Below are 25,284 nucleotides of genomic sequence, written 5' to 3' on the forward strand. Positions count from 1 at the left end.
ATGACAGATTATACCCTGTATAGAAACAAGTTAGCTATCTACCTAGCATGAGATTTGGTTAGGTGTTCCTAGATCAGTGTAGATAAACCAAGTTTCTCTTCCTGGGCCTGTTGCCCTGTCTGGTCTGGACAGCATGAGGCAGGGGTGCCGTCTCACATATCAACACCGAAGCCCCAAAGACTCCTTACCTACGGCCAGATCAGCCAGCCAGCCAGCCACCCACTCCCCCTAAAAGTAAATGTGGATCAAATTAGCCTAACAGCAGCAATGTTCTCTCTTGACTACCAACCGCTTGTCTCTGTTCTGCTCTCAAAAACAGACTATTCTTTCTCCCCAAGACAGACAGACACGCTTACTCACTTTCTTGTCCCTGAAGTTTCTCTGAGATATTTTTCCAATTCTCAAAAGTAGATTACAGTAGGAGTTAAATGCCAATAAAAGCAAGAAAGAGAGAAACTGAACAACACTGAATACACAAAGTCAGACAGGAAACAACTTCTTTAACGTGATCCATTTATTTGACTTGGTCCAGTACTACAGAAGCATGGTTTGAAGTAGAGGGATCAATGAAGTTTGGTTCCTTCCAAGAACATTTCTTAAGACTTAGTCATATATGATGAAATCTGATTGGTTGTAACTCCAAAACGTATACTTGACCAACGCTTTCACAATGAAATGTCATCTTCACTCCCTCAATGCTATACCCCAGACAATGATATCTCTCCATTTATGCAGTCAACACACTCCCAAGCAGGCCAAATCATGGACAGAGTAGCTTTATACGTCAAATGAAAATGGCTTAATCACCAATAAATACAAGTATAAAAAACACCTTGATAATAATTCTCATTATCATAAAATTAAACATGATCATAAAAGATAGCAACGCCACTCAACTTAAACCACCTTAGCAGTCCAGGTTCATCAACTGATACCAAAACAAAATCATAACCATGGCAATAGCCAACAAAAATAATACTTAAATAACATAATAATACTATTATTACTGTCTTAATAACAATATCCAGTCAAGTTTTCCTATGATTAGACTTTCTGCTACTAACTAATGTATATGCACCAGTTATTTCCAGTTAGGCAGATAGAGACTTTAATCAGATTTTTTCCATTGTTTTCTCCTGATGTCATTCCTTCGTTTCGGATCTCCTTGCTTTGGTACAGATGGGCTCTGACTACTTCTTTGGGATCAAACAAGGGGTTGTCAATGTGATGGCACATACATGTACGTGTTTATCTCTGTGTTAGCATTTTAGAAAGATTACTATCATCATAATAACCCATGCATTTCCCCATTGGGTGGTGTCAATGGGTACCTCTTTCTTTGGAAGGGGGTAGGTTTAAATGCCCTGTTCTCTGTGGTTGGGTCACCAGGCTGTATTAGTAAGTTGACTCTCGATCTGATGTAAGTTCACAGGTAAACACTCTGCAACATGACTGAACTCGGGTCAGCTGCTCTGACCCCTCAGGTGTACCAAAAACAGGGGAAACACTGAGATCTCACTGACATCAGATCAGTCCCCTGATCTCTTACGGCCAAACTCAGGGAAGAAATACTTTCTGCCATAACATAAAGCAATATAAAGTTTCTATATTTTGGAGAATCAAAAACAGAAGCGTAATAAAACAAAATACTAACATAGTATAATTTCATCACTGTAAATCCAGTTGACAATAAAAGGCAATACAAAGGGCAATAAAATGCAATATAATACAGAACGGGTCTGTCGTTTCAATCAATAACCAGAACTTTGCACTAGCGGACCTTTGAAATCATTCAACATGTTAATTCTGTTGCTTGGGGGTTGCTATGGTTTTCCATACACATATTCTGATGATACAGTATAATCAATGTATCAGTCACAGATCTCCCTCTCCATCCCAGTTTAAATGTGTTGCACACTAAGGCCATTCTAAACACACTCCATAGAACACACTCAGCCCATGACACAAGTTGCTTTGCCAGCCTCTAGCATTTGGCCTAAAACAATCTCTTAACAAAAAACTGACAACAGAATATTGTTGCAAAAACGAATTCATTTTCAGATGGGGTTTCCCAGCTATCATAAAGGTTCCAGGGGCACATACAGTACCCAATCAATTTCATCCCCTGCATCAATGAAGCTTCTTCTCATATTTGGTAAAAAATTAAATAAAATACATTCCATTTCCTTCCTTTCTACTCAGAACTCACTTTCTCTGTTACTTTCTCTAGTCTACATCTCTGTTTCCTTCAACTCAGCAACTCAACTCTTTCACACTTTCCGACAGGAAAGGCTTCTCAAATCTCACCTTCACTAAGAACATTCTCTTTCACTCAAACACTTGTTTCCCTCTAAAATCTCTACTACTCTCTACCTCTCTCTACCATTATTCTGTTTCTCTCTACTACACTATACCTCCCTCTAATAAAAACAATAGCTGGCTAATGGTGCTTATTTGACAAAATGGCCCTGTACACACAGCTGGAAACCTGACAGCACAGACCACAGAACCCACCTGCCCATTGCGGATAACATCTCCCGCACCAACACGTCTCCAGCCATTGTCTGTGGAATGTGCAGTGTCATCAGAGCACTGAAACAAATCCTTCTACTAAGCCCTTTGTGGAGTTGGAGGGGGATGGTTTAAACAAATTAAACTAGGCTATAACAATATCCACAGATAACAACCTGAGCATTGTGTACACGACTTGTAGGGTTTCTCTGCCATTTCCAGCTGGTATGACTCTGTAGCCAAGTTATGCCAATTGAGTGAGAAGGCCTCAGCAGAGGCAACTCCAACACTGCACTACAGGCATACAGACAAAACAACCACAGACATGGCTGTTTATTTGCCAGGAACATTTCAGGGCTATGCGAGGTGTCTGGGCCATCTACCTTCTAAGGTGAGCAGCTCCAGACCCCTCGAGCTGACCTGACCAGACCTGGTGTTTAACCAAATCATCAAACTGCTGACACATCAAGCAAGAAAGCACTGCACGAAAAGCCTAATTGTTTAAGACTCTGTCATCTCTCTGGGCTTGGTTCTTGTTCCTGACAGTGTGTATTTTGGGATGGAGACGGGACTGTTTCATCTCAACTACTGTTTAATGTCTATGTGACCCCTGACCTGTGACTGTGTAAGGCTATAGGCCATTGTGTGACCCCTGACCTGTGGCTGTGTAAGGCTATAGGCCGTTGTGTGACCCCTGACCTGTGACTATGTAATGCAATAGGCCACAGTGTGTTCCGTTAAGGTCCTGGGTCTCTCTCTCTCTCACCACATTCACATGTATAAGAATCAAAACAGCACAAATGGTGACAGGTTGGCCTGGCATCCATCTCGCTCCACTTTCAGGAAATGACTTACATAATTGAATTTGGATCCTAAAAGGCACTTCCTACATATTCCCTAATATCATATGCTCATATATAGGACATACGCTTTTATGGTGATATACATAGCCACATGTTTTACATATTAATATATCATGTATACATGTTTCACAACATAATAATTATATATGTCAGTTCCACAATCCACACAAAGGGTTGGAGACATTGAGCTTTGGACTATTCCAGTACTGCCAGAACCCACCAGTTTTGTATTCAAACTAAATCTACGCAAATATGAATAAATAATTAACATCGTCAGTTATTATGGAGCAAGACCCTGGTTTGTTTTTTACAGGAAGTAAAAGATCACAAAAACATGTGCTCTGTGTGAGTTAAGGTGCTTTTGTAAACTCAAACTCAATTCATGGTTCGCTTCGAGAGCCAACCAGTTTCTGGTTGCTGCGTATGTGATTCTAACTTGCCTTTTGCTGAACATGTAAACATTTGAACACAGCAAAGTCTACGGGCGGATGGAGGAGGAAGGCTGGGCGGAATTCTCTCATGCCAGTTGTTTTTTCACTCCACTCACATCGTTTGAAAACCCTGCTAACTGAATGTCCTTTGGCCTGAGAAGTGCATAATAGTCATGTATTGTATGTATGAGTGTGTGTATAATATAGTTTCCAACAAGGATTTGAACCCCGGTGAGAAAACTATAACCTCCCAAAAGGTTTAGGTAGGCTATCCCAGCAACATACGGGTCACTGGTCGTCAATTACATACACATACATGTATATACACATACATACACACAGACACACACACCAACAGAGACAGATGTTACAGCCTCAGCCTGGCCACCTGGCTGCCTCCTCTATCCCCTCCTCGGCTAGGTGAGGTTGCTGCTGATGTCCAGGGCTTGCTGGTACACCTGAGTCATGTCGTCCAGATCCCCCAGCAGGGAGAAGCTGCCGTTGTCCCCCGGGGACCCCCGCGCTCTGGGGGTCCGGCTGAACTTTGACCCGTGGAGCAGAGGGGCTGCCTGGAAGCCCTTGAAGCTGGCCAGCTGCAGCAGGTTTTCGGCTGACACACACGCCCTGATGTTGGGGCGGTGTGGGGCTCTGGGGGGCCAGTCAGGGGACAGCCTGGGGGACACGACGCCATCCTCCAACACCATGCTGGATGGACGGCTCTGGCTGCGGGACAGGCCAGAGTCACCCTGGGAGGGTTCCCCGAGAGCACCAGCCGAGGGAGGGCCGCTGTAGGTGGAATACTTCCCATTGCGCTTCAAGATGCCCTTCCTCCCCACCACTCTCCTGGGCGGGGAGCTGCAGGCAGCAACCAGGGACATGGTGGCACCCACTAGCAGCTCGGAGGACTCACTGCGCTCCGGGGAGGAGTAGTACCCTGATTCCCGTTGTTGGTTGTTCTTCAGGATGCCCTTCCTGGGAAGGGTGGGCACCATCTTGGCCGGCGAGCCCCCTGCCAGGGCGGGCTCCTCCTCTTCCTCCTCTCTGTCGGGGCTAGAGCAGCCTGGTTCTCCCTCGGCTGGCCTGAGGCCCATCATCGCTCCACCGCTCCCCAGCTCCACCTCCTCCAGGCTGGGCGAATGCTGCTTCTCCATCAGCCGGGTCTTCAGGATCCCCTTGGGCCTCTTCAGCCCGGGCTTCTCCCCCTCCTCTCCACCGTGGGGCCCATCTCCCACCTCGTTCTCTTTCTTGGACTTCTTGGGGCGTTGGCGGAGGACCAGGGGCAGCAGGGCGGTGGGTTTGCCCGGCCGGGGCTCTGTGCGGTTCTGCCAGTCGATGAAGCGGGCAAGCATGGGAGAGGAGGTGCCGTTGTCCCGCTGGGTCTCGCAGTCGCACACGCTGCTCTTCCAGCCCCAGTTAACCCACCAATGGTTGGCGATGTCTTCCACCGTGGCCCGCCGCTCTGGGTTCACCATCAACATCCAGCGGATCAGACCACGGGCATCTGGGAGGGGCAACAGGAGGGGAGCATAGTTTAACATTCTGGATTTGAGCACAACAGAGGAGCTGGGTTACACTTCACTGTTGTTTTTTGCTGCAGAGCATTTATTATCTAATAATCATTATACTTAGTGTGTAGAGGGAAACTAGATCTTAGACCAGGGTTTCCCAATTGGCGTCCCGCCAAATTCAACAGAAAAAAATAATAGTTGTTGGACATAAAAGACGATTTCCTGATGTAAAATCACCAGGAAATCAGCTCAAAGGGATTTTAATTTAGGAATTCTGTTCCCAAGTATTCCCACGCATAAATAGAGAGGCTTTTGTGATCCCAATGTAATCAAGGTTTGAAATTATTCTGTTTGGGATTCTTGCACTCAATTTGCAGTGTACAAATGATTTATAACAATGTTGTGCACCCCCGACCATCCGATCAAGGAAACATCGGCCCACAGAGGAATGTAATTGGGCCCTGTCTCAGACTATAGGTAGAGGGTTTTGTTCTGTACCTGAGGACTGGGTGGGCTCTCTGTACTCTCCATTGCTGATCTGGCGGATGAGGTTCTTGTGGTCTCCTCCATCGAACGGCATGGTCCCATAGACCAGGGTGTAGAGAAGCACCCCCAGAGCCCAGCTGTCCACCTACAACAACAACACACACGGGTCACTACACAGATCATGATCACGATCAGATAGACTGAATGTGAGAGGTCAGGCAGGAAAAACCGTCACTGGAGACGCAGTTGAAAAAAATAGGAATCTCTCATTTCCCTTTTCCAATTCCCAGTAACTGGTAAATGAGGCTCAATGCCATTACTGCGTTAGCAACAGATCATTAAAACATTAACAAGGAGCGCACTGTATCTGAACTGGAACGACATATGTTGTAGCGACAGCTGAAACAGTGTAAGCACTGCACAGCTATACACTCTAGAAAGGGTTCTACATGGAACACAAAAGGGCTTTTCCTGCAACCAAAAAGGGTTCTTCAAAGGGTCCTCCTATGTGGAAAGCCGAAGAAATCTTTAAGGTTCTAGATAGCACCTTTTTTTTCTAAGAGTGTACCATATTGCTCTACAACATAATATCATAGGAAATCTTCATTTTGGCACATTTTTGCAAGAAGGCAAAAGGCTACAGTAATCTGATATTTTTCTCAACACATTGCAGTCAATTTGAAAATATGAGTCTCTCTCTCCCTCCCTCTCTCTCCCTCCTCCCCCTCCATTCCCTCTCCCACCTACTTTCCCTCCCTCCCCCTCCTCTCTCTCCCTCCTTCACCCTCTCCCTCTTTCTCTCCCCTTCCCTCACTCTCCCCTTCTCTCTCCCTCCTCCCCCCATTCATACTCCTTTCCCTGCCTCCCTTTCCTCTCATCTCTCTCTCTCTCTCCCTTTCCCTCTTCTCTCTCCCTCCTCTCTCCCACCTCTGTCTGTCTGTTGACTCTCTCTCTCCACTCTTTCCCCTTTCTCCCCCTCCCTCACCCCCTATTCTCTCTCCCCCACCTCTATCTGTCTGTTGACTCTCTCGCTCCCCTCTCTCCCCCTCCCTCACTCCCCCTCTTCTCTCTCCCACCTCCCCCTCCATTCGCTCAAACAGGCTGAGAGACAGACAGGCAGACAGACAAACAGACAAACAGGCAGGCAGGCAGGCAGGAAGGCCGACAGGCAAGTTGACATACAGACAGGCTGACAGACACAGGCAGACAGAGACAGAAAGGCAAGCAGACAGACAGTTAATAAAAGTTTTAAAAAATTGACCAATATCCTCTTCAAAATTCAATTAAGAATTAATAACAAGGCTCTTATCGTTTCTAGAACTGCAAAACGATTGTGTCCAACGGAGGTAAAAAAAATGCTCTAGGGTCAATAGACTTCAAATTTTATATGCCGGGTCATGCAGTTCCCCAGTCACAAATATGTAACCTTTGGGAAGATTAAACCTTTTTAAACCTTCGAAACGGCCCCAATGACCCCCAATTAAGTCACTTCCTGTAATAGCAGGAAGCTGAAATTCAATGTACGGAGAGACTCTTTAACGATGCCTTGAGTTTCAAGTCTTTATGTTAACAATTGACCGTTCTATAGAGAGGATGGAAGACAATGTATTTGTGTAACTGCAGCGAGAGAATGAAGGACCATGTTGAGGATTAAAGGGTTACTTCAGGATTTTGGCAATGAGGCTCCTTATCTACTTCCCCAGAGTCAGATGAACTCGTGGATACAATTTTATGTCTCTGCCAAAATCCCAAAGTATCCCTTTAATTAAGACACTTCCTGTTGCCACAGGAAGCTGAACCTCAACCCAGGGCATCCCTACAAGGTCACTATTGGTTGTGTGCAAGGATGGATAGCTAGATCAATCACAGTCAACAGGGGCGTCATGGTTAATAGAGGGCTGTAGGTAATGCTTTTCTATGGAAGAAAGGCCTTGTTCTCTGTGGGACCAAGTTTTCACTGTGAAGAGTTCATTTCTCATGGTCAGATGTAGGTTTGCGTTCATCTAAAGCGTATGTTGAACGATTCCATACATACATTTTGTTTGTTCTGTTGATGTCACTGAAAAGCACACTAACTTTAGGTCAGGCTTCAAGGCCTACCATTCTGCAATGTGGTGGAGGGAGGGGCAAATTAAATCATTGTTAATTGGATTTAGGTTAGGATTATGTCTAGGGTTGAGGCCCTAACCCTAGCTTCATATCAACTCCCAGCTCAACCCTAACTTCAAGAGACAAGATGTGGAGGGCTAGGAATAGGGTTAGGGTTATGGCTAGGGTTGAGCTGGGATGTGGACATGTCTGTGTCTGTCTGTCTGTCTGTCTGTCTGTCTGTCTGTCTGTCTGTCTGTCTGTCCGTCCGTCCGTCCGTCCGTCCGTCCGTCCGTCCGTCCGTCCGTCCGTCCGTCCGTCCGTCCGTCCGTCCGTCCGTCCGTCCGTCCGTCCGTCCGTCCGTCCGTCTTTCACCAATTTACCCATTGTAGCTTTATCACCAATGTTTTTGCCTTGACTGCAATATATTGACTTAGTATGTGCCAATACCCTTGATGCATATCTATGCTTCAATATCCTGCCTGTGGGGTGTGAAAGTTGAGAGAGATGGAGGTAGGAGAAAAAGGAGGTAGAGAGAGGAGTAAGATAAATAGTATAGAGGGGGGAGTAGGGACATAGAATGGAGGGGGGAGAAGGGGGAGAGAAAGAGAAGGTGAAGAAGGGAGAAAGAGAGAAGAGAGAGGGAGAGAGAGGAAGGGAGAGAGAGGGAGGTGTCATGTCTGTGATGCCTTTCTCTATACCTCTATATTGTGATGAAGGTCTTCCCCCATTGACCGCAATTTATTCACTTAGGTCTCAACACTGTGACACTCATCTTTTCCCATTGACTGCAATTTATTGACATAAGATTAAATTGGTTAAAGCCCATCTTTTCCCTTTGATGGCTATGTAATGAGAAAAACATCAACCCTGTGACGCTCATATTTTCCCCTTGGCTGCAATGTATTGAGAAAAACGTCAGCTGCTGTGACATTTTACCTTTCTGCAAAAACGTGCCAGGATGACGTTTTCAGGCTGATAATGGGCTGTGCTCTAAGCCTTGCTTTCCACTTCCATCCTTTCAGCCATTGAACCAGAGTTTGGAGTGTGCCAGTTTGTTTCCATGAACATAGAACTCTATTTCTCCCTCTGTCTTTCTCTATGTGTCAACCTGCACTTTGTGACCACTAATCTATTGCAATGTGACTGTCTCAGTAAACGGGTTATGCAAGACCATTGTCTGGGGCATGGAGGGGGCAGGAGGGGGGACAGAGGGGTGGAGAGTGGTGTAATGAGTCCAGCAGAGGTGGCAGAGCCGTGAGGCCCTGACAGATCTCAGGAGACACAATGCCGGTCACTGATTAGCCAGACGTCAGGCTTTGGAAGAGGAGGACAAGACTCCTGGAGGAAAGGGGCTGCTTGTTGATGGTCAGGGGGATATAGCCAGCCCATGTCTGGGACTGAGCTATGGGACTGGGGTCTGCGATTGGGCAGACTGGACTTCCTTCTGGGCCCATGCTTGGAATGTCTCACACTGGAGCCGCTCTGTCATTGGTTCAATGACTGAGAGCGCTCCTCTGTGATTGGTCAACTGGCAGGGCTGCAGGGAGGGCGAGACGGGGTGAGTGCCATTGTTGTGTTCTGTTTTTGTTTCCAGTTTTAGCTGTAATTTGCGGCTTTTCCCCAACTGGATTCTGTAATTTTCATTACAATCTGAGTTGTTTTTTTTAGCACACTGAAGAAAATGACAGTGAATTATACTAAATTGAATCGTTGGACTTTTCAGTCTAAAAATACGACTTTTACTTTGCTTTATAATGCACAACTTTTCTTGCAATTTGGAAAACGCAATAAAGAATTACTTTCAAATTAGTCAATAAATAGTTTTGGGGCTGTTTGTCACATTCTCTCCCTTTTTCTTAACCAAACAACTTCTCAATCCCACCCATCCTTGGAAGTGAAGTTGCTGAGCCTGTCTGTGTAACTCATTCATATTCTATTCAAATCAAATCAAACTTCATTTGTCACATGCACCGAATACAACAAGTGTAGACTTTACCTTGAAATGCTTACTTACAAGCCCTTAACCAACAGTAGACTAGTTTACCAAGTAGACTAAAATAAAAAGTAATAACAAAAAGTAACACAATAAAAATAACAATAACGAGGCTATATACAGGGGGCACCAGTACCGAGTCAGTGTGCGGGGGTACAGGCTAGTTGAGGTTATCTGTACATGTAGGTGGGGGCGAAGTGACTATGCATAGATAACAAACAAACAGCGAGTAGCAGCAGTGTACAAAAGGGATGGGAGGGTCAATGTAAATTGTCCTGTGGTGATTTTATAAAATGTTCAGCAGTCTTATGGCTTGGGGGTAGAAGCTGTTGAGGAGCCTTTTGGTCCTAGACTTGGTGCTCCGGTACCGCTTGGATGGCAAGAAGCTTGGCTCCAGTGATGTACTGGGCCGTTCTCACCACCCTCTGTAGCGCCATACGGTCAGATGCCGAGCAGTTGCCATACCAGGCGGTGATGCAACCGGTCAGGATGCTCTCGATGGTGCAGCTGTAAAACCTTTTGAGGATCTGGGGACCCATGCCCTCTTCACGACTGTCTTGGTATGTTTGGACCATGATAGTTTGTTGGTGATATGGACACCAAGGAACTTGAAACTCTCAACCCGCTCCACTACAGCCCCGTCGATGTTAATGGGGGCCTGTTCGGCCAGCCTTTTCCTGTAGTCCACGATCAGCTCCTTTGCTTGCTCACATTGAGGGAGATGTTGTTGTCCTGACACCGCACTGCCAGATCTCTGACCTCCTCCCTATAGGCTGTCTCATCATTGTTGGTGATCAGGTCTACCACTGTTGTGTTGTCAGCAAACTTAATGATGGTGTTGGAGTCGTGTTTGGCTACGCAGCTGTGGGTGAACAGGGAATACAGGAGGGTACAAGTACACACCCCTTGAGGGTCCCAGTGTTAAGGATCAGTGTGGCAGATGTGTTGTTGCCTACTCTTACCACCTGGGGGCGGCCCTTCAGGAAGTCCAGGATCCAGTTGCAGAGGGAGGTGTTTAGTCCCAGAGTCCTTAGCTTAGTGATGAGCTTCGTGGGCACTATGGTGTTGAACGCTGAGCTGTAGTCATAGGTGTTCCTTTTGTCCAGGTGAGAAAGGGCAGTGTGGAGTGCAATTGAGATTGCGTCATCTGTGGATCTGTTGGGCGGTATGCAAATTGGAGTGGGTCTAGGGTGTCCGGGAGGATGCTTTTGATGTGAGCCATGACCAGCCTTTCAAAGCACTTCATGGCTACCGACGTGAGTGCCACAGGGCAGTAATCATTTAGGCAGGTTAACTTCACTTCCTTGGGCACAGGGACTATGGTGGTCTGCTTGAAACATGTAGGTATTGCAGACTCGGTTAGGGAGAGGTTGAAAATGTCAGTGAAGACACTTGACAGTTGGTCCGTGCATGCTTTGAGTACACGTCCTGGCCCAGTGGCTTTGTGAATGTTGACCTGTTTAAAGGTTTTGCTCACATCGGCTACCGAGAGCGTTATCACACAGTCATCCAGAACAGCTGGTGCTCTTGTGCATGCTTCAGTGTTAATTGCCTCGAAGCGAGCATAAAAGGCATTTAGCTCGTCTGGTAGGCTCGCGTCACTGGGAAGCTCGCGTCTGGATTTCCCTTTCCGTAACAGTTTTCAAGCCCTGACACATCTGACGAGCTTCAGAGCCGGTGTAGTAGGATTCAATCTTAATCCTGTATTGACGTTTTGCTTGTTAGATGGTTCGTCTGAGGGCATAGCGGGATTTCTTATAAGCGTTTGGATTAGTCTCCCGCTCCTTGAAAGGGGCAGCTCAAGCATTTAGCTCGATGCGGATGTTGCCTGTAATCCATGGCTTCTGGTTGTGATATGTACGTACAGTCACTGTGGGGACAACGTCATCGATGCACTTATTGATGAAGCCAATTACTGAGGTGGTGTACTCCTCAATGCCACTGGATGAATCCCGGAACATATTCCAGTCTGTGCTAGCAAAACAGTCCTGTAGTGTAGCATCCCCGTCATCTGGCCACTTCCGTATTGAGCGAGTCACTGGTACTCCCTGCTTTAGTTTTTGCTTGTAAGCAGGAATCAGGAGCATAGAATTATGGTCAGATTTGCCAAATGGAGTGCGGGGGAGAGCTTTGTATGCATCTCTGTGTGTGGAGTAAAGGTGGTCTAGGATTTTTTCCACCTCTGGTTGCACATGTGACATGCTGGGAAAATTTGCATTAAAGTCCCCGGCCACCAGGAGCACCACTTCTGGGCGAGCATTTTCTTGTTTGCTTATGGCTTTATAGAGTTGGTTGAGAGCGGTCTTAGTGCCAGCTTCGTTCTGTGGTGGTAAATAGACGGCTACGAATAATACAGATGAGGACTCTCTTTGTTGATAGTGTGGTCTACAGCTCATCATAAGGTACTCTACCTCAGGTGAGCAATATCTCGAGACTTCTTTAATATTAGACATCGCGCACCAGCTGTTATTGACAAATAGACACACACCCTCACCCCTCGTCTTACCAGAGGTAGCGTCTCTGTTCTGCCAGTGCATGGAAAATCCCGCGAGCTCTATATTGTCCATATCTTCGTTCAGCCACGTCTCGGTGAAACATAAGATGTTACAGTTTTTAATGTCCCGTTGGTAGGATAATCTTAATCGTAGGTCATGAATTTTATTTTCCAATGTTTGCATGTTAGCAAGAAGAACGGATGGCAGTGGGAGTTTACTCGCTCGGATCTGGGCCTGTTCCAGTGAAAGCAGGATATACTTCTCCTCGGACTCGTTACAGGAAAAAGTTTCTTCCAGTCCGCGGTGAGTAATCGCTTTTCTGATGTGCAAAAGTTATTTTCGGTCATAAGAGATGGTAGCAGCAACATTATGTACACAATAAGTAAAAAAAGAAGTTACACCAAACACAAAAAAATAACAAAATAGCACAATCGGTTGGGAGAACGTTAAATGTCAGCCATGATCTTCGGCGCCAGGATACTATGAGCAACAACACTATAGTCTTCAAAGGGAGCCAAGCCACCATCTGTGGCCTTCCACTAAGGATGTGAGAGTTGCTGGGAGTAGTAACTGAGTAGGGAGCATCCCATCAAAGAGGATACCTCATGCCTCTATAACCGGTGTGATATTGCTAGCTAGTTAGTGATGCGTGCTAGGAGCGTTTCAATCGGTGACATCACTCGCTCTGAGACCTTGAAGTAGTTGTTTCCCTTGCTCTGCAAGGCTTCTGTGGAGCGATAGGTAACGATGCTTTGAAGGTGACTGTTGTCGATGTATGCAGAGGGTCCCTGGTTCAAGCCCAGGTTGGGGCGAGGAGAAGGACGGAAACAATGCTGTTACACCTCCTGCCTTCCCTCCACTCCCTCCCTCTACCACCAACCTTCTCTATCTCTCTCCCTCCCTCTCTATATCTGCTTTGGGACTCCCACCCAACAGTGCCAGGTCCTGGGGATTAGTAATAACTTCTCCCAGGGACAAAAGAAAATCAGTCTTATTGTGTCTGTCTGTGGCCCCTGACCTCTGTGGTGCCTGCCTAGTGCCTACCTCTGGGCCGCAGTAAGGTCTTCCATTGACTATCTCCGGTGATGCATAGAGTGGGCTGCCACAGAACGTCTGCAGCAGTTTGTCCTTGTGGTAGAGGTTGGACAGTCCAAAGTCAGCAATCTGGTGGGAGACAGGGACACATTGAGGTTTGGTAAAACATCAAAAACATCAACATGGCATTGACAAGGTTACAGATTCTAAAAAAGAAAGTTGTCTAGTAGTGCCTCCATATCTAAGTAGCACTCAAAGTTACAGATTCAATTACAGATTCAAAGGTTACAATGTATGGACAAGAGTCTGTAGAGTTGAATAAAAATGACTATTTCTTACCTTAATGTTACAGTTTTCATCCAGTAGCACATTTTCCAGTTTCAAATCCCTGTGCACCACCCCATTCTGTAAAAGACAAACAGTCCATCCGTTGGCTCTAGAAGAAAAATCACTAGACCGATTGCCGGTCTGTACAGTAGGGGAGCGTTCATTCGCTGTTCGTTTGTTCGCTTGCTGGCGGTGAGGTGAGACCAAACTCCAGTGTTGTTCTCAGGGGGTATAGTTAGAGTGGGCCAATTGGTCTAGTAGGTTTAATTGCCCTGCCTGGCTCTCTATCGTCTGTGTGTTGACATCTGTAGTGATTTCCCCTCTAACTCACCTCACATAAACAAGAGCCTATAATGATGGACCAGGATAATTTAGTGCCAGTCAAAAGTTTGGACACACCTACTCATTCAAGGGTTTTTCTCAATTTTTACTATTTTCTACATTGTAGAATAATAGTGAAGACATCAGAACTATGAAATAAAACATATGGAATCATGTAGTAACCATGAAAGTGTTAAACAAATCAAAATATATTTTATATTTGAGATTCTTCAAAGTAGCCACCCTTGGCCTTTATTCCAGCTTTGCACACTCTTGGCATTCTCTCAACCAGCTTCATGAGGTAGTCACTTGGAATGCATTTCAATGAACAGGGGTGCCTGGTTCAAAGTGAATTTGTGGAATTTCTATCCTTCTTAATGCGTTTGAGCCAATCAGTTGTGTTGTGACAAGGTAGGGGTGGTATACAGAAGATAGCCATATTTGGTAAAAGACCAAGCAAGAACAGCTCAAATAAGCAAAGAGAAATGACAGTACATCATTATTTTAAGACATCATGGTCAGTCAATCCAGAAAATTTCAAGAAATTTGAACGTTTCATCAAGTGCAGTTGCAAAAACCATCATGCGCTATGATGAAATTGGCTCTCATGAGTACTGCCACAAGAAAGGAATACCCAGAGTTACCTTTGCTGCAGAGGATAAGAGTATGAGTTCATTTGAATTAACTGCACCTCAGATTGCAGCCCGAATAAATGCTTCACAGAGTTCAAGTAACACACATCTCAACATCAACTGTTCAGAGGAGACTGCGTGAATCAGGCCTTCATGGTCGAATTGCTGCAAAGAAACCACCAAAGGACACCAATAAGAAGAGACTTGATTGGGCCAAGAAATTTGGTCTGATTTGGTCTGGACTGAGTCCACATTTGAGATCTTTGGTTCCAACCGTGGTGTCTTTGTGAGACGCAGAGTAGATGAACGTATGATCTCCGCATGTGTGGTTCCCACCATAAAGCATGGAGGAGGAGGTGTGATAGTGGGGGGGGTGGTGCTTTGCTGATGACACTGGACACTTTTTCAACAGGACAATGACCCAAAACACAGCTCCAGGCTGTGTAAGGGCTATTTGACCAAGGAGATGACCTGGCCTCCACAATCACCCGACCTCAACCCAAATGAGATGGATTGGGATGAGTTGGACCGCACAGTGAAGTAAAAGCAGCCAACAAGTGTTCAGCACATGTGGGAACTCCTTCAAGACTGTTGGAAAATAATTGCTCATGAAGCTGGTTGAGAAAATGCCAAGAGTGTGCAAAGCTGTCTTCAATACAAAAAGTGGCTACATTGAAGAATCTAAAATATAAAATCTATTTTGATATATTTAACACTTTTTTGGTTACTACATGATTCCATATGTGTTATTTCATAGTTCTGATGTCTTCACTATTATTCTACAATGTATAAAATAGTTAAAATTAAGAAAAACCCTTGAATGAGTAGGTGTTTCTAATCTTTTGACTGGTACTGTATCTTCTCACAAAAAAAGCAACTATGTTGTTTAGTGGCCCTTTCAAGGCATGCATTAACATGTGGTATACACACAGAAACAGGAAACACACACAGCCATTTCAGATCTGGAAGTGATGGGGTGACTTCACTACAGCTGTAACAGCCGGGCCTACACTGTACTGTGCGCCTCCAATTGGTTAGGATGTGATAGGGAACACATGTTCACATGCTTATAAATGGAGGGGATGAGGTGGGTCTAATCAGCACTCTCACAGTACACCTGCTTCCTATGTCAGTCAACCACACTATATCACCCCACTACAATACACCATGGTACTCCACCCCTCAGTGCGGTTGCCCCTAGAGGCTCATCCCTACGCGCTGGCTGTGTGTCTGGTGCTCCCCCTTATGCTGGGAAGATGACATCATCCCATCCCAGCTGTGGAGATGATGACTAGTGGGGAGCCCACCCAAACATCCCCCATCCCTGGGGGACCATGGTTTAATGAGGGAGAGGAGAGGGGTGGGCTAGGATCCATGCTATGGGGGGGGGGTCCTGGGGGAGCTATGAGGGGATCCAGGGATATGGAGTCATGACAACAGATGAGCTGGGACTGTGTGCACGATGGACAACACTGGTTTGTGTTAAGTCCCTTACAGTCCTCCTTAACACCAAGAGGCCACTAAAAGCATAGCTCATACTGCAGACTTCTTCTCTATGTGAGGAATATATACGGTTATAGTCATAAGGTTACGATATTTTGCCCTGCATCTGATTAGCAGAAATGTGTTGGTGTGTTTGTGCGTGCACGTGTGCACATTTCTCTGGAGAATTTTACCTTGTGACAGTGGTGCACGGCAGAGACTATCTGCCTGAAGAAGTGTCGCGTCTCTCTCTCGCTCAGGCGCCGGCGCTCACTGATATAGTCATACAGCTCACCCTTACTGGCGTACTCCATCACGATCACGATCTTGTCCTTGTTCTCAAACACTGGAGGAGAATGGACACACAGTTAGGATGGACAAACAGTTAGCAACCATTTGTTTCACAGCAGGGGTTTCATCATAAAACATTCAGGAAGCGAAACAACTAACTTCATAGTTTCAATGGACAGTATTTTGTTGAATAAATGTGAAGAGTACCCCTCCCAGTTTCAGAGCCAACTGGCTGTATTCACACTCTCTCTGCACTGCTTCTATGATTACATTACCAATCCCACCTCATGTGTCTGGCTTGAGTCTTAACAACACAACTGGGAGGGAGGGGGTGGGGGGTGGGGGGGTTTAGTAACACCCAAACCCCTTGGAGAGGAGAAGGCGAAGAGAGAGCGAGAGGGAAAGAGGGAGGGAGAGAGAAATGAGAAGAGAGGGAGGGAGAGAGCGAGGGAAAATAAGAGAAGAGCATGGTTAACAGAAAGTCCATAGTGTCATCCTGACCTGGACAGTAAATCAACATCTCATCATGTCACTAACTTTCACCAGTCTCATTTAAATTACAGGTTGTAATGCAGCAAAATAGGGAAAACGTCAAGGGGGATGAATACTTTTGCAAGGCACAGTATGTTGATATGTTTCAGTTTGCTGCCACATGAGTGTTTCACATTTGTCTCCAGCAATCATAAGGTCAAATAATTAAAACAATTGTCATTTATATTTACAATTCCCAAATCCAAACGGCTTAATCATTTAGCTAGCTCTTATCAATAGCTCTTATCAATAGCTCTTATCAATAGCTCTTATTAACTTGTAAATTACAGTGCATGGAGAATGGTGTTATTTCTATCGGAACAAAGAAAGTAGATGCTGTTTCACTTGGAACCGACAGTTCGTTGGACCTTATTCATTGTTCCATCATGCATAACGGTGGTGGAATTACGAGGGAATTAAGTTAAGGTCAGAATACGGCCTATCTGTAGACACACCTCTGCCCCACCTTCCTTTCTGTTATCTCCACCCCAAAAGAATAGCTGGCTGAAACATTTGTTACTTCATGCCTCAGTTCAAGTTCAAGGTACGCATAGAGAGAAAAGTACATAAAAATTTAATAAAGTTCCATTTACGCGTGCATTACTTGGGTAAGATATAGGAACGCCATACAGACTAGACACAGGACAACCTGTCCTGTACTGTTCCACTATCTATCTAGCCTCCAATGTATCATTTCACCTACTGCCAGGGCATGTTGCTGACCCAACAGCAGTGCATCACATGGGAATGAGAACTGTTAGTCAGGCGGAGAGAGAGGGGATGATGACACAACCATCGGCCATGTTCTTCTTATTGTCAGTGTATTTTCCCACACTACAGGGGCTCCAGGGGTGAAGGCCTAGTCAACTCTCTGCACCCATGAGTGAGCACCTTCACAGGCCCACCCATCCTCTCTCCTCTCCTCCCACTCGCCCCTCCCTTTCAGAGAATAATCCTGTGGTAAAAACATGTTGATGTTGATTGATGGCAACCCTCCCTGATTGTGACTGCTCCGCTGGGCAGGACAGGCAGCACGGGAACCGGGCCAGTCGACCTGGGGGTTGGTTCTTATTGGCCGACGGAGCTGTGACCCGGGACGACCCTTCCGGCGATCCGTGGTGGGGGTCCGTTTGAGAGCCCAGCGTGGGCGCTCGTTACCTCTGACCCCTGCCCCTCGTGCCACCCTCCCCCATGATTCACTGGGGTAATTACCTGGCTTACATAATGGGGTGCCCTCTCTGTCCATCACTCACTCGGTCTTTGTTCAATAGGCCAGCAGGCCTCAGATCACACTAATTAGCACCCATTGTCCCAATGCCCTGCTCTGCTATCCGCTGGGTCCACTAGGCTAGGCCTCTGAGCTGTTAACATGGGGAGGCGGTTGCTAATCACTGTCTTAGCAGAGTTAGATAGAGGACAATGAAGTTATTAAGAAGCAGCTTTTATGTAAAAAAATAAGAAGAAGAATTACTATATTTGAACATAAAAGCTAAAAAAAAACACCCTGATAGTGTGTTAATGTCTGAAGTGAGGTCTTTAATATAAACATTTAGGAGCCATTTACACCTTTCCTACGCACTTATCAGTACTTGGCATTCAGACTTACCTGATTCAGTTGCGTAATGCGCTCTGCAGGTGTGGCTACCTTGCACGCACTGAATAAATTGCATTAAACTGCTGAAACCCCTCCCACTTGCTGGCCAACAGATTTTCTTGTGGAGTTTTCATTCAATAGGGGTTTCAGTCCATTTATCTTAAGAATTCCCTTTAAATACGGTGTGCATTTTAGTTTGAATTTTGTCAACAGACTCACTAGAATACAGTGCCTTGCAAAAGTATTCATCCCCCTTGACGTTTTTCCTATTTTGTTGCATTACAACCTGAAATTTAAATTGATTTTTATTTGGATTCCATGTAATGGACATACACAAAATAGTCCAAATTGGTGAAGTGAAATGAAAAAAAGAACTTGTTTCAAAAAATTCAAAAAATAAATAAATGGAAAAGTGGTGCGTGCATATGTGTTCACCCCCTTTGCTATGAAGCCCCTAAATAAGATATGGTGCAACCAATTACCTTCACATAATTAGATAAATAAAGTCCACCTGTGTGCAATCTAAGTGTCACATGATCTCAGTGTTCTGAAAGGCCCCAGAGTCTGCAACACCACTAAGCAAGGGGCACCACCAAGCAAGCGGCACCATGAAGACCAAGGAGCTTTCCAAACAGGTCAGGGACAAGTTGTGGAGAAGTACAGATCAGGGTTGGGTTATAAAAAAATATCCGAAACTTTGAACATCCCACGGAGCACTATTAATTCCAATTGTAAAAAAATGGAAAGAATATGGCACCACAACAAACCTGCCAAGATAGGGCCACCAACCAAAACTCACAGACCAGGCAAGGAGGGCATTAATCAGAGAGGCAACAAAGAGACCAAAGATAACCCTGAAGGAGCTGCAAAGCTCCACAGCGGAGATTAGAGTGTCTGTCCATAGGACCACTTTAAGCTATACACTCCACAAAGCTGGGTTGTATGGAAGAGTGGCCAGAAAAAAGCCATTGCTTAAAGAAAAAAGGCATGCGGGAGACTCCCCAAACATATTGAAGAAGGTACTCTGGTCAGATGAGACTAAAATTGAGCTTTTTGGCCATCAAGGAAAATGCTATTTATGATGCAAACCCGACACCTCTCATCACCCCGAGAACACCATTCCCACAGTGAAGGATGGTGTTGGCAGCATAATGCTGTGGGGATGTTTTTCATCGGCAGGGACTGGGAAACTGGTCAGAATTGAAGAAATGATGGATGGCACTAAATACAGGGAAATTCTTGAGGGAAACCTGTTTCAGTCTTCAAGAGATTTGAGACTGGGACGGAGGTTCACCTTCCAGCAGGACAATGACCCTAAGCATACTGCTAAAGCAACACTCAAGTGGTTTAAGGGGAAACATTTAAATGTCTTGGAATGGCCTAGTCAAATCCCAGAGCTCAATCCAATTGAGAATCTGTAGTATGACTTAAAGATTGATGTACACCAGAAGAACCCATCCAACTTGAAGGAGCTGGAGCAGTTTTGCCTTGAAGAATGGGCAAAACATCCCAGTGGCTAGATGTGCCAAGCTTATAGAGACATGCCCCAAGAGACTTGCAGCTGTAATTGCTGCATAAGGTGGCTCTACAAAGTATTGACTTTGGGGGGTGAATAGTTCTGCAAGTTCAAGTTCTGTTTTTTGTGTTATTTCTTGTTTGTTTCACAATAAAACATATTTTGCATCTTAAAAGTGGTAAGCATGTTGTGTAAATAAATGATACAAACCCCACAAAAATCTATTTTAATTCCAGGTTGTAAGGCAACAAAATAGGAAAAATGCCAAGGGGGTGAATACTTTCGCCAACCACTGTATATGGAGAGAACGTTGAGAATATTAGGGATCAATGAAAGAATCCATCTAAATAGATCCATATTTGTCTCTGTTTCAGCACCAATTGGTAGATAAAAAATACTCTGATCTTGTAGATTATTTAGGGTTAGGAAAGTGTTTATTAATAATAAAAAACAGGTTTGGAGAGCATTTACACTAGACAGAAAGAAAACGGTGGTTTGAATCATTCTGAAAATTGCCACATTCAGTTCTTCAACCCATGCTAATATTGGAAGATTAGTGTACATAGAATTATAATAGACAGAATAGTGTACAACAGTAGGCTATACTATTGCTTGCACTAAGCATGAAACTGTGTGATGAAATGGTCAAGTATTGCGCCGTGCGTGGGGTTCAAACTATTACGGCTTGGTCTGCTCCATAATGATTTAATTAGCCTATGTAGCACATGGAGACTTGCACCAGCGAATAGCTAGCTTTTCGGGTGGCGTCGACTGGTAAGACGCTTCAAGAGGGCGGTCACGTGTGCTAGCAAGGCAGAGATCCTGAGTTTGTGTCAGGTACGGGCCGAATCAGGAGGAAGAGGTACTCACAAAGCAAGCAGTGTGACGTTCTTTACACCTACGTCTTCAAAAAAATATGATCAACTGTTACTAATAATCCTCAGCAACAACCACACGGCCATGACAGCGTTTAGAGAGAAAGAAAATGAAGGTAAACTAAACAATATAATTAAATGGAAAGATCATTTAGGCAATACCAACTGTAGGAACTAACAGTAAATTGGCAGTTGAATATGTGTGGTTATTAGGTCTACTGACAGTCGATATTGATAGTGGCTAATAAACGTCCTCTCATTGTCAACTGCGTTTATTTTCAGCAAACTTAACATGTGTAAATATTTGTATGAACATAACAAGATTCAACAACTGAGACATAAGCTGAACAAGTTACACAGACATGTGACTAACAGAAATTGAATAATGTGTCCCTGAATAAAGGAGGTGGGGGTCAAAATCAAAAGTAACCACCAGCTGCATTAAGTACTGCAGTGCATCTTCTCCTCATGGACTGCACCAGATTTGCCAGTACTTGCTGTGAGATGTTACCCCACTCTTCCACCAAGGGACCTGCAAATTCCCAGACATTTCTGGGGGGGATAGCCCTAACCCTCACCCTCCGATCCAACAGGTCCCAGACATGCTCAATGGGATTGAGATCCGGGCTCTTCGCTGGCCATGGCAGAACACTGACATTCCTGTCTTGCAGGAAATCACGCACAGAACGAGCAGTATGGCTGGTGGCATTGTCATGCTGTAGGGTCATGTCAGGATGAGCCTGGAGGAAGGGTACCACATCAGGGAGGAGGATCTCTTCCCTGTAACGCACAGCGTTGAGATTGCCTGCAATGACAACAAGCTCAGCTCGATGATGCCGTGACACACCGCCCCAGACCATGACGGACCCTCCACCTCCAAATCAAATCCCGCTCCAGAGTACAGGCCTCGGTGTAACGCTCATTCCTTCGACGATAAAAGCGAATCCAACCATCACCCCTGGTGAGACAAAACCACAACTCGTCAGTGAAGTGTACTTTTTGCCAGTCCTGTCTGGTCCAGCGACGTTGTTGCCGGTGATGTCTGGTTAGGACCTGCCTTACAAGCCCTCAGTCCAGCCTCTCTCAGCCTATTGCGGACAGTCTGAGCACTGATGGAGGGATTGTGCATTCCTGGTGTAATTCGGGCAGTTGTTGTTGCCATCCTGTACTTGTCCCGCAGGTGTGATGTTCGGATGCACTGATCCTGTGCAGGTGTTGTTACACGTGGTCTGCCACTGCGAGGACAATCAGCTGTCCGTCCTGTCTCCCTGTAGCGCTGTCTTAGGCGTCTCACAGTACGGACATTGCAATTTATTGCCCTGGCCACATCTGCAGTCCTCATGCCTCCTTGCAGCATGCCTAAGGCACGTTCACGCAGATGAGCAGGGACCCTGGGCATCTTTCTTTTGGTGCTTTCAGAGTCAGTAGAAAGGCCTCTTTAGTGTTCTAAGTTTTAATAACTGTGACCTTAATTGCCTACCGTCTGTAAGCTGTTAGTGTCTTAACGACCGTTCCACAGTTGCATGTTCATTAATTGTTCATGGTTCATTGAACAAGCACGGGAACAGTGTTTAAACCCTTTACAATGGAGATCTGTGAAGTTATTTGGATTTTTACAAATTATCTTTGAAAGACAGGGTCCTGAAAAAAGGTGTTTCTTTTTTTGCTGAGTTAATTTAACATGATAAAAATAGGAAACTGAGTAAGTTGGGGTAACCTATAATTAAGACATTCGAGAGTGCCCATTCTTGCAAGTTAAAAGGACTTACAATTTTAATTCGGGATAATGGCACAGCATTTCATAAACTTTACTGTGGGAAAGTTGATATGTTGATATGCTTCAGTTTACTGCCATATGCCTAGTTTCACATTTGTCTCCAGTGATAAGGTAAAATAGATATAAACAAGTGTCATATATATTTACAATTCCCTAATCCAAACAGATTACTCCTTTACCTCTTATCATGTTGTAAATTACAGTGCATGAAGAATGGTGTTTTTTTTATATGGGGGAAAATTAAGTAGACGCTTTTTCCACATACATGCTTAAGTTCAAGTTCAGAATACGTGTAGAGAGAAAAGTGCATTAAAAAAAGAAATGACATTCTAACTACGAGTGCTTAACTTGGGTCAGAATTCCCCCATTAGTGTTTTGTCTTATATTTTACATGGAGGGATAGTGACAGTACTCATAATGCAGTGCTTTTTCCATTCAAACCAGAAAATGAGTGGGAGGAGGGCTACCCCTTGAAAATCTATCCTTTCTCAAAGTCCTGTCTTCTCTAAACCAGAGGGAGGTCCTTATCCCTGTCATGCCAGGCTTGTTTGACAGCCTATAAGTGTGCTGGGGGCAAATAGCATTACACAATACACTACACAAATAGATGACGTGAATACCATTTAAACTGAATGAACCAAATTGACTTTCAGGAAGTCCTCTCTGGAAAATGTTCCTTTAAAATCCAGTTATGAGGTTATGAATTGTGCTGGAAGTGACAAGCAAATGTGCTTTAAATGCTCACAGGCCTGCTGATGGATGCAGAATGGATGCAGAGCAGGAAAATCTCAACGCTGCACATCTGGTTCAGCTTTGTTCCACACAAGCAGTTGTCTGTTGACACGGGTGTTGCCGGATACACATACTGTATGGGCCTATACATTTGCAACACTTTTCTGGGCAGGGGCCAGCCCACAACGGTAACCACTGGTTAAAGAGAAACACCAGAAATCAGGCAACCTCTCTAAAAAATTGACCAGCAATGGTTGGTAGCAGACAGAGGGGCAGGCTGCACTTAACACATAGGAGGGAGCAGCACCCCAACTCCTTATAGGCTAGTTTACAGGAGGGAGCAGCACCCCAATTCCTTATAGGCTAGTTTACAGGAGGGAGCAGCACCCCAACTCCTTATAGGCTAGTTTACAGGAGGGAGCAGCACCCCAACTCCTTATAGGCTAGTTTACAGGAGGGAGCAGCACCCCAACTCCTTATAGGCTAATTTACAGGAGGGAGCAGCACCCCAACTCCTTATAGGCTAGTTTACAGGAGGGAGCAGTACCCCAACTCCTTATAGGCTAGTTTACAGGAGGGAGCAGCACCCCAACTCCTTATAGGCTAGTTTACAGGAGGGGGCAGTACCCCAACTCCTTATAGGCTAGTTTACAGGAGGGAGCAGCACCCCAACTCATTATAGGCTAGTTTACAGGAGGGAGCAGCACCCCAACTCCTTATAGGCTAGTTTACAGGAGGGAGCAGTACCCCAACTCCTTATAGGCTAGTTTACAGGAGGGAGCAGCACCCCAACTCCGTATAGGCTAGTTTACAGGAGGGAGCAGCACCCCAACTCCTTATAGGCTAGTTTACAGGAGGGGGCAGTACCCCAACTCCTTATAGGCTAGTTTACAGCAGGGAGCAGCACCCCAACTCCTTATAGGCTAGTTTACAGGAGGGAGCAGTACCCCAACTCCTTATAGGCTAGTTTACAGGAGGGAGCAGCACCCCAACTCCTTATAGGCTAGTTTACAGGAGGGAGCAGCACCCCAACTCCTTATAGGCTAGTTTACAGGAGGGGGCAGTACCCCAACTCCTTATAGGCTAGTTTACAGGAGGGAGCAGCACCCCAACTCCTTATAGGCTAGTTTACAGGAGGGAGCAGCACCCCAACTCCTTATAGGATAGTTTACAGGAGGGAGCAGCACCCCAACTCCTTATAGGATAGTTTATAGGAGTGTTCTCCTAATCAGCCTTTCAGACACATAGAAACTAAGTTGGACCATAGCAACCACAACACTCACTGAAGACCGGCAAGTTGCCATGACAAATAGCACCGTTTGACTGTTTGTTGGGCCAATAAAGATTGACAGACTTTGAACCCAATCAAAGCAGTGTCATAAGTCAACCTGTTTAAGCAGTGTTGTTAGATCAACAGTTCTGATGACGTGAGATATAAAAACAGACACTAGATCTGATTTACCACGTCTACGTGCTTTAGGTTCAACTGCCCTTTGAGATGGAGGTTCATTTGTGGGTCAAACTGGTGATGGAAATTGTAAGGTAACGTCACCTCCATCAACATTCTCTGTAAATCACACTTCCCCTCTCAAACTGAGATGTGGGGTCAAACCAAAAGAGCAGATATGCAACACACAATATGAGTGAAGCCTTTGACTTCTGGAGGGTTGTCTAGTGCAGGGTTTCCTACATTTTTCACTCAGGTCCCCCTTCCAATATTGGGGAAAATATCGCGCCCCCATTGCTCGTGCGCGCCACGTCTTTTTCTATGGGCACAAGCACTGTTCATGACA

The 25,284-nt window shown here is 45.3% G+C and overlaps 1 protein-coding gene across 1 annotated transcript in view; it reads right to left on the bottom strand.

The window, feature by feature from the left end:
- Positions 1 to 499: 499 nt before the first annotated feature.
- Positions 500 to 25,284, bottom strand: part of LOC120052426 (NUAK family SNF1-like kinase 1) — a 34,310-nt gene continuing 9,525 nt past the window's right edge. The window contains exons 3-7 of the mRNA XM_038999311.1: positions 16,370 to 16,521; positions 13,753 to 13,818; positions 13,423 to 13,542; positions 5,812 to 5,944; positions 500 to 5,306 (exon numbers count right to left, since the gene is read on the bottom strand). Coding sequence (XP_038855239.1) covers positions 4,222 to 5,306; positions 5,812 to 5,944; positions 13,423 to 13,542; positions 13,753 to 13,818; positions 16,370 to 16,521 — 1,556 coding nt within the window. The 3' untranslated portion in view covers positions 500 to 4,221. The remainder of the gene's footprint in view (positions 5,307 to 5,811; positions 5,945 to 13,422; positions 13,543 to 13,752; positions 13,819 to 16,369; positions 16,522 to 25,284) is intronic.

The sequence above is a fragment of the Salvelinus namaycush genome, chromosome 8 (assembly GCF_016432855.1).
Source record: "Salvelinus namaycush isolate Seneca chromosome 8, SaNama_1.0, whole genome shotgun sequence".
NCBI classification, from domain to species: Eukaryota; Metazoa; Chordata; class Actinopteri; order Salmoniformes; family Salmonidae; genus Salvelinus; species Salvelinus namaycush.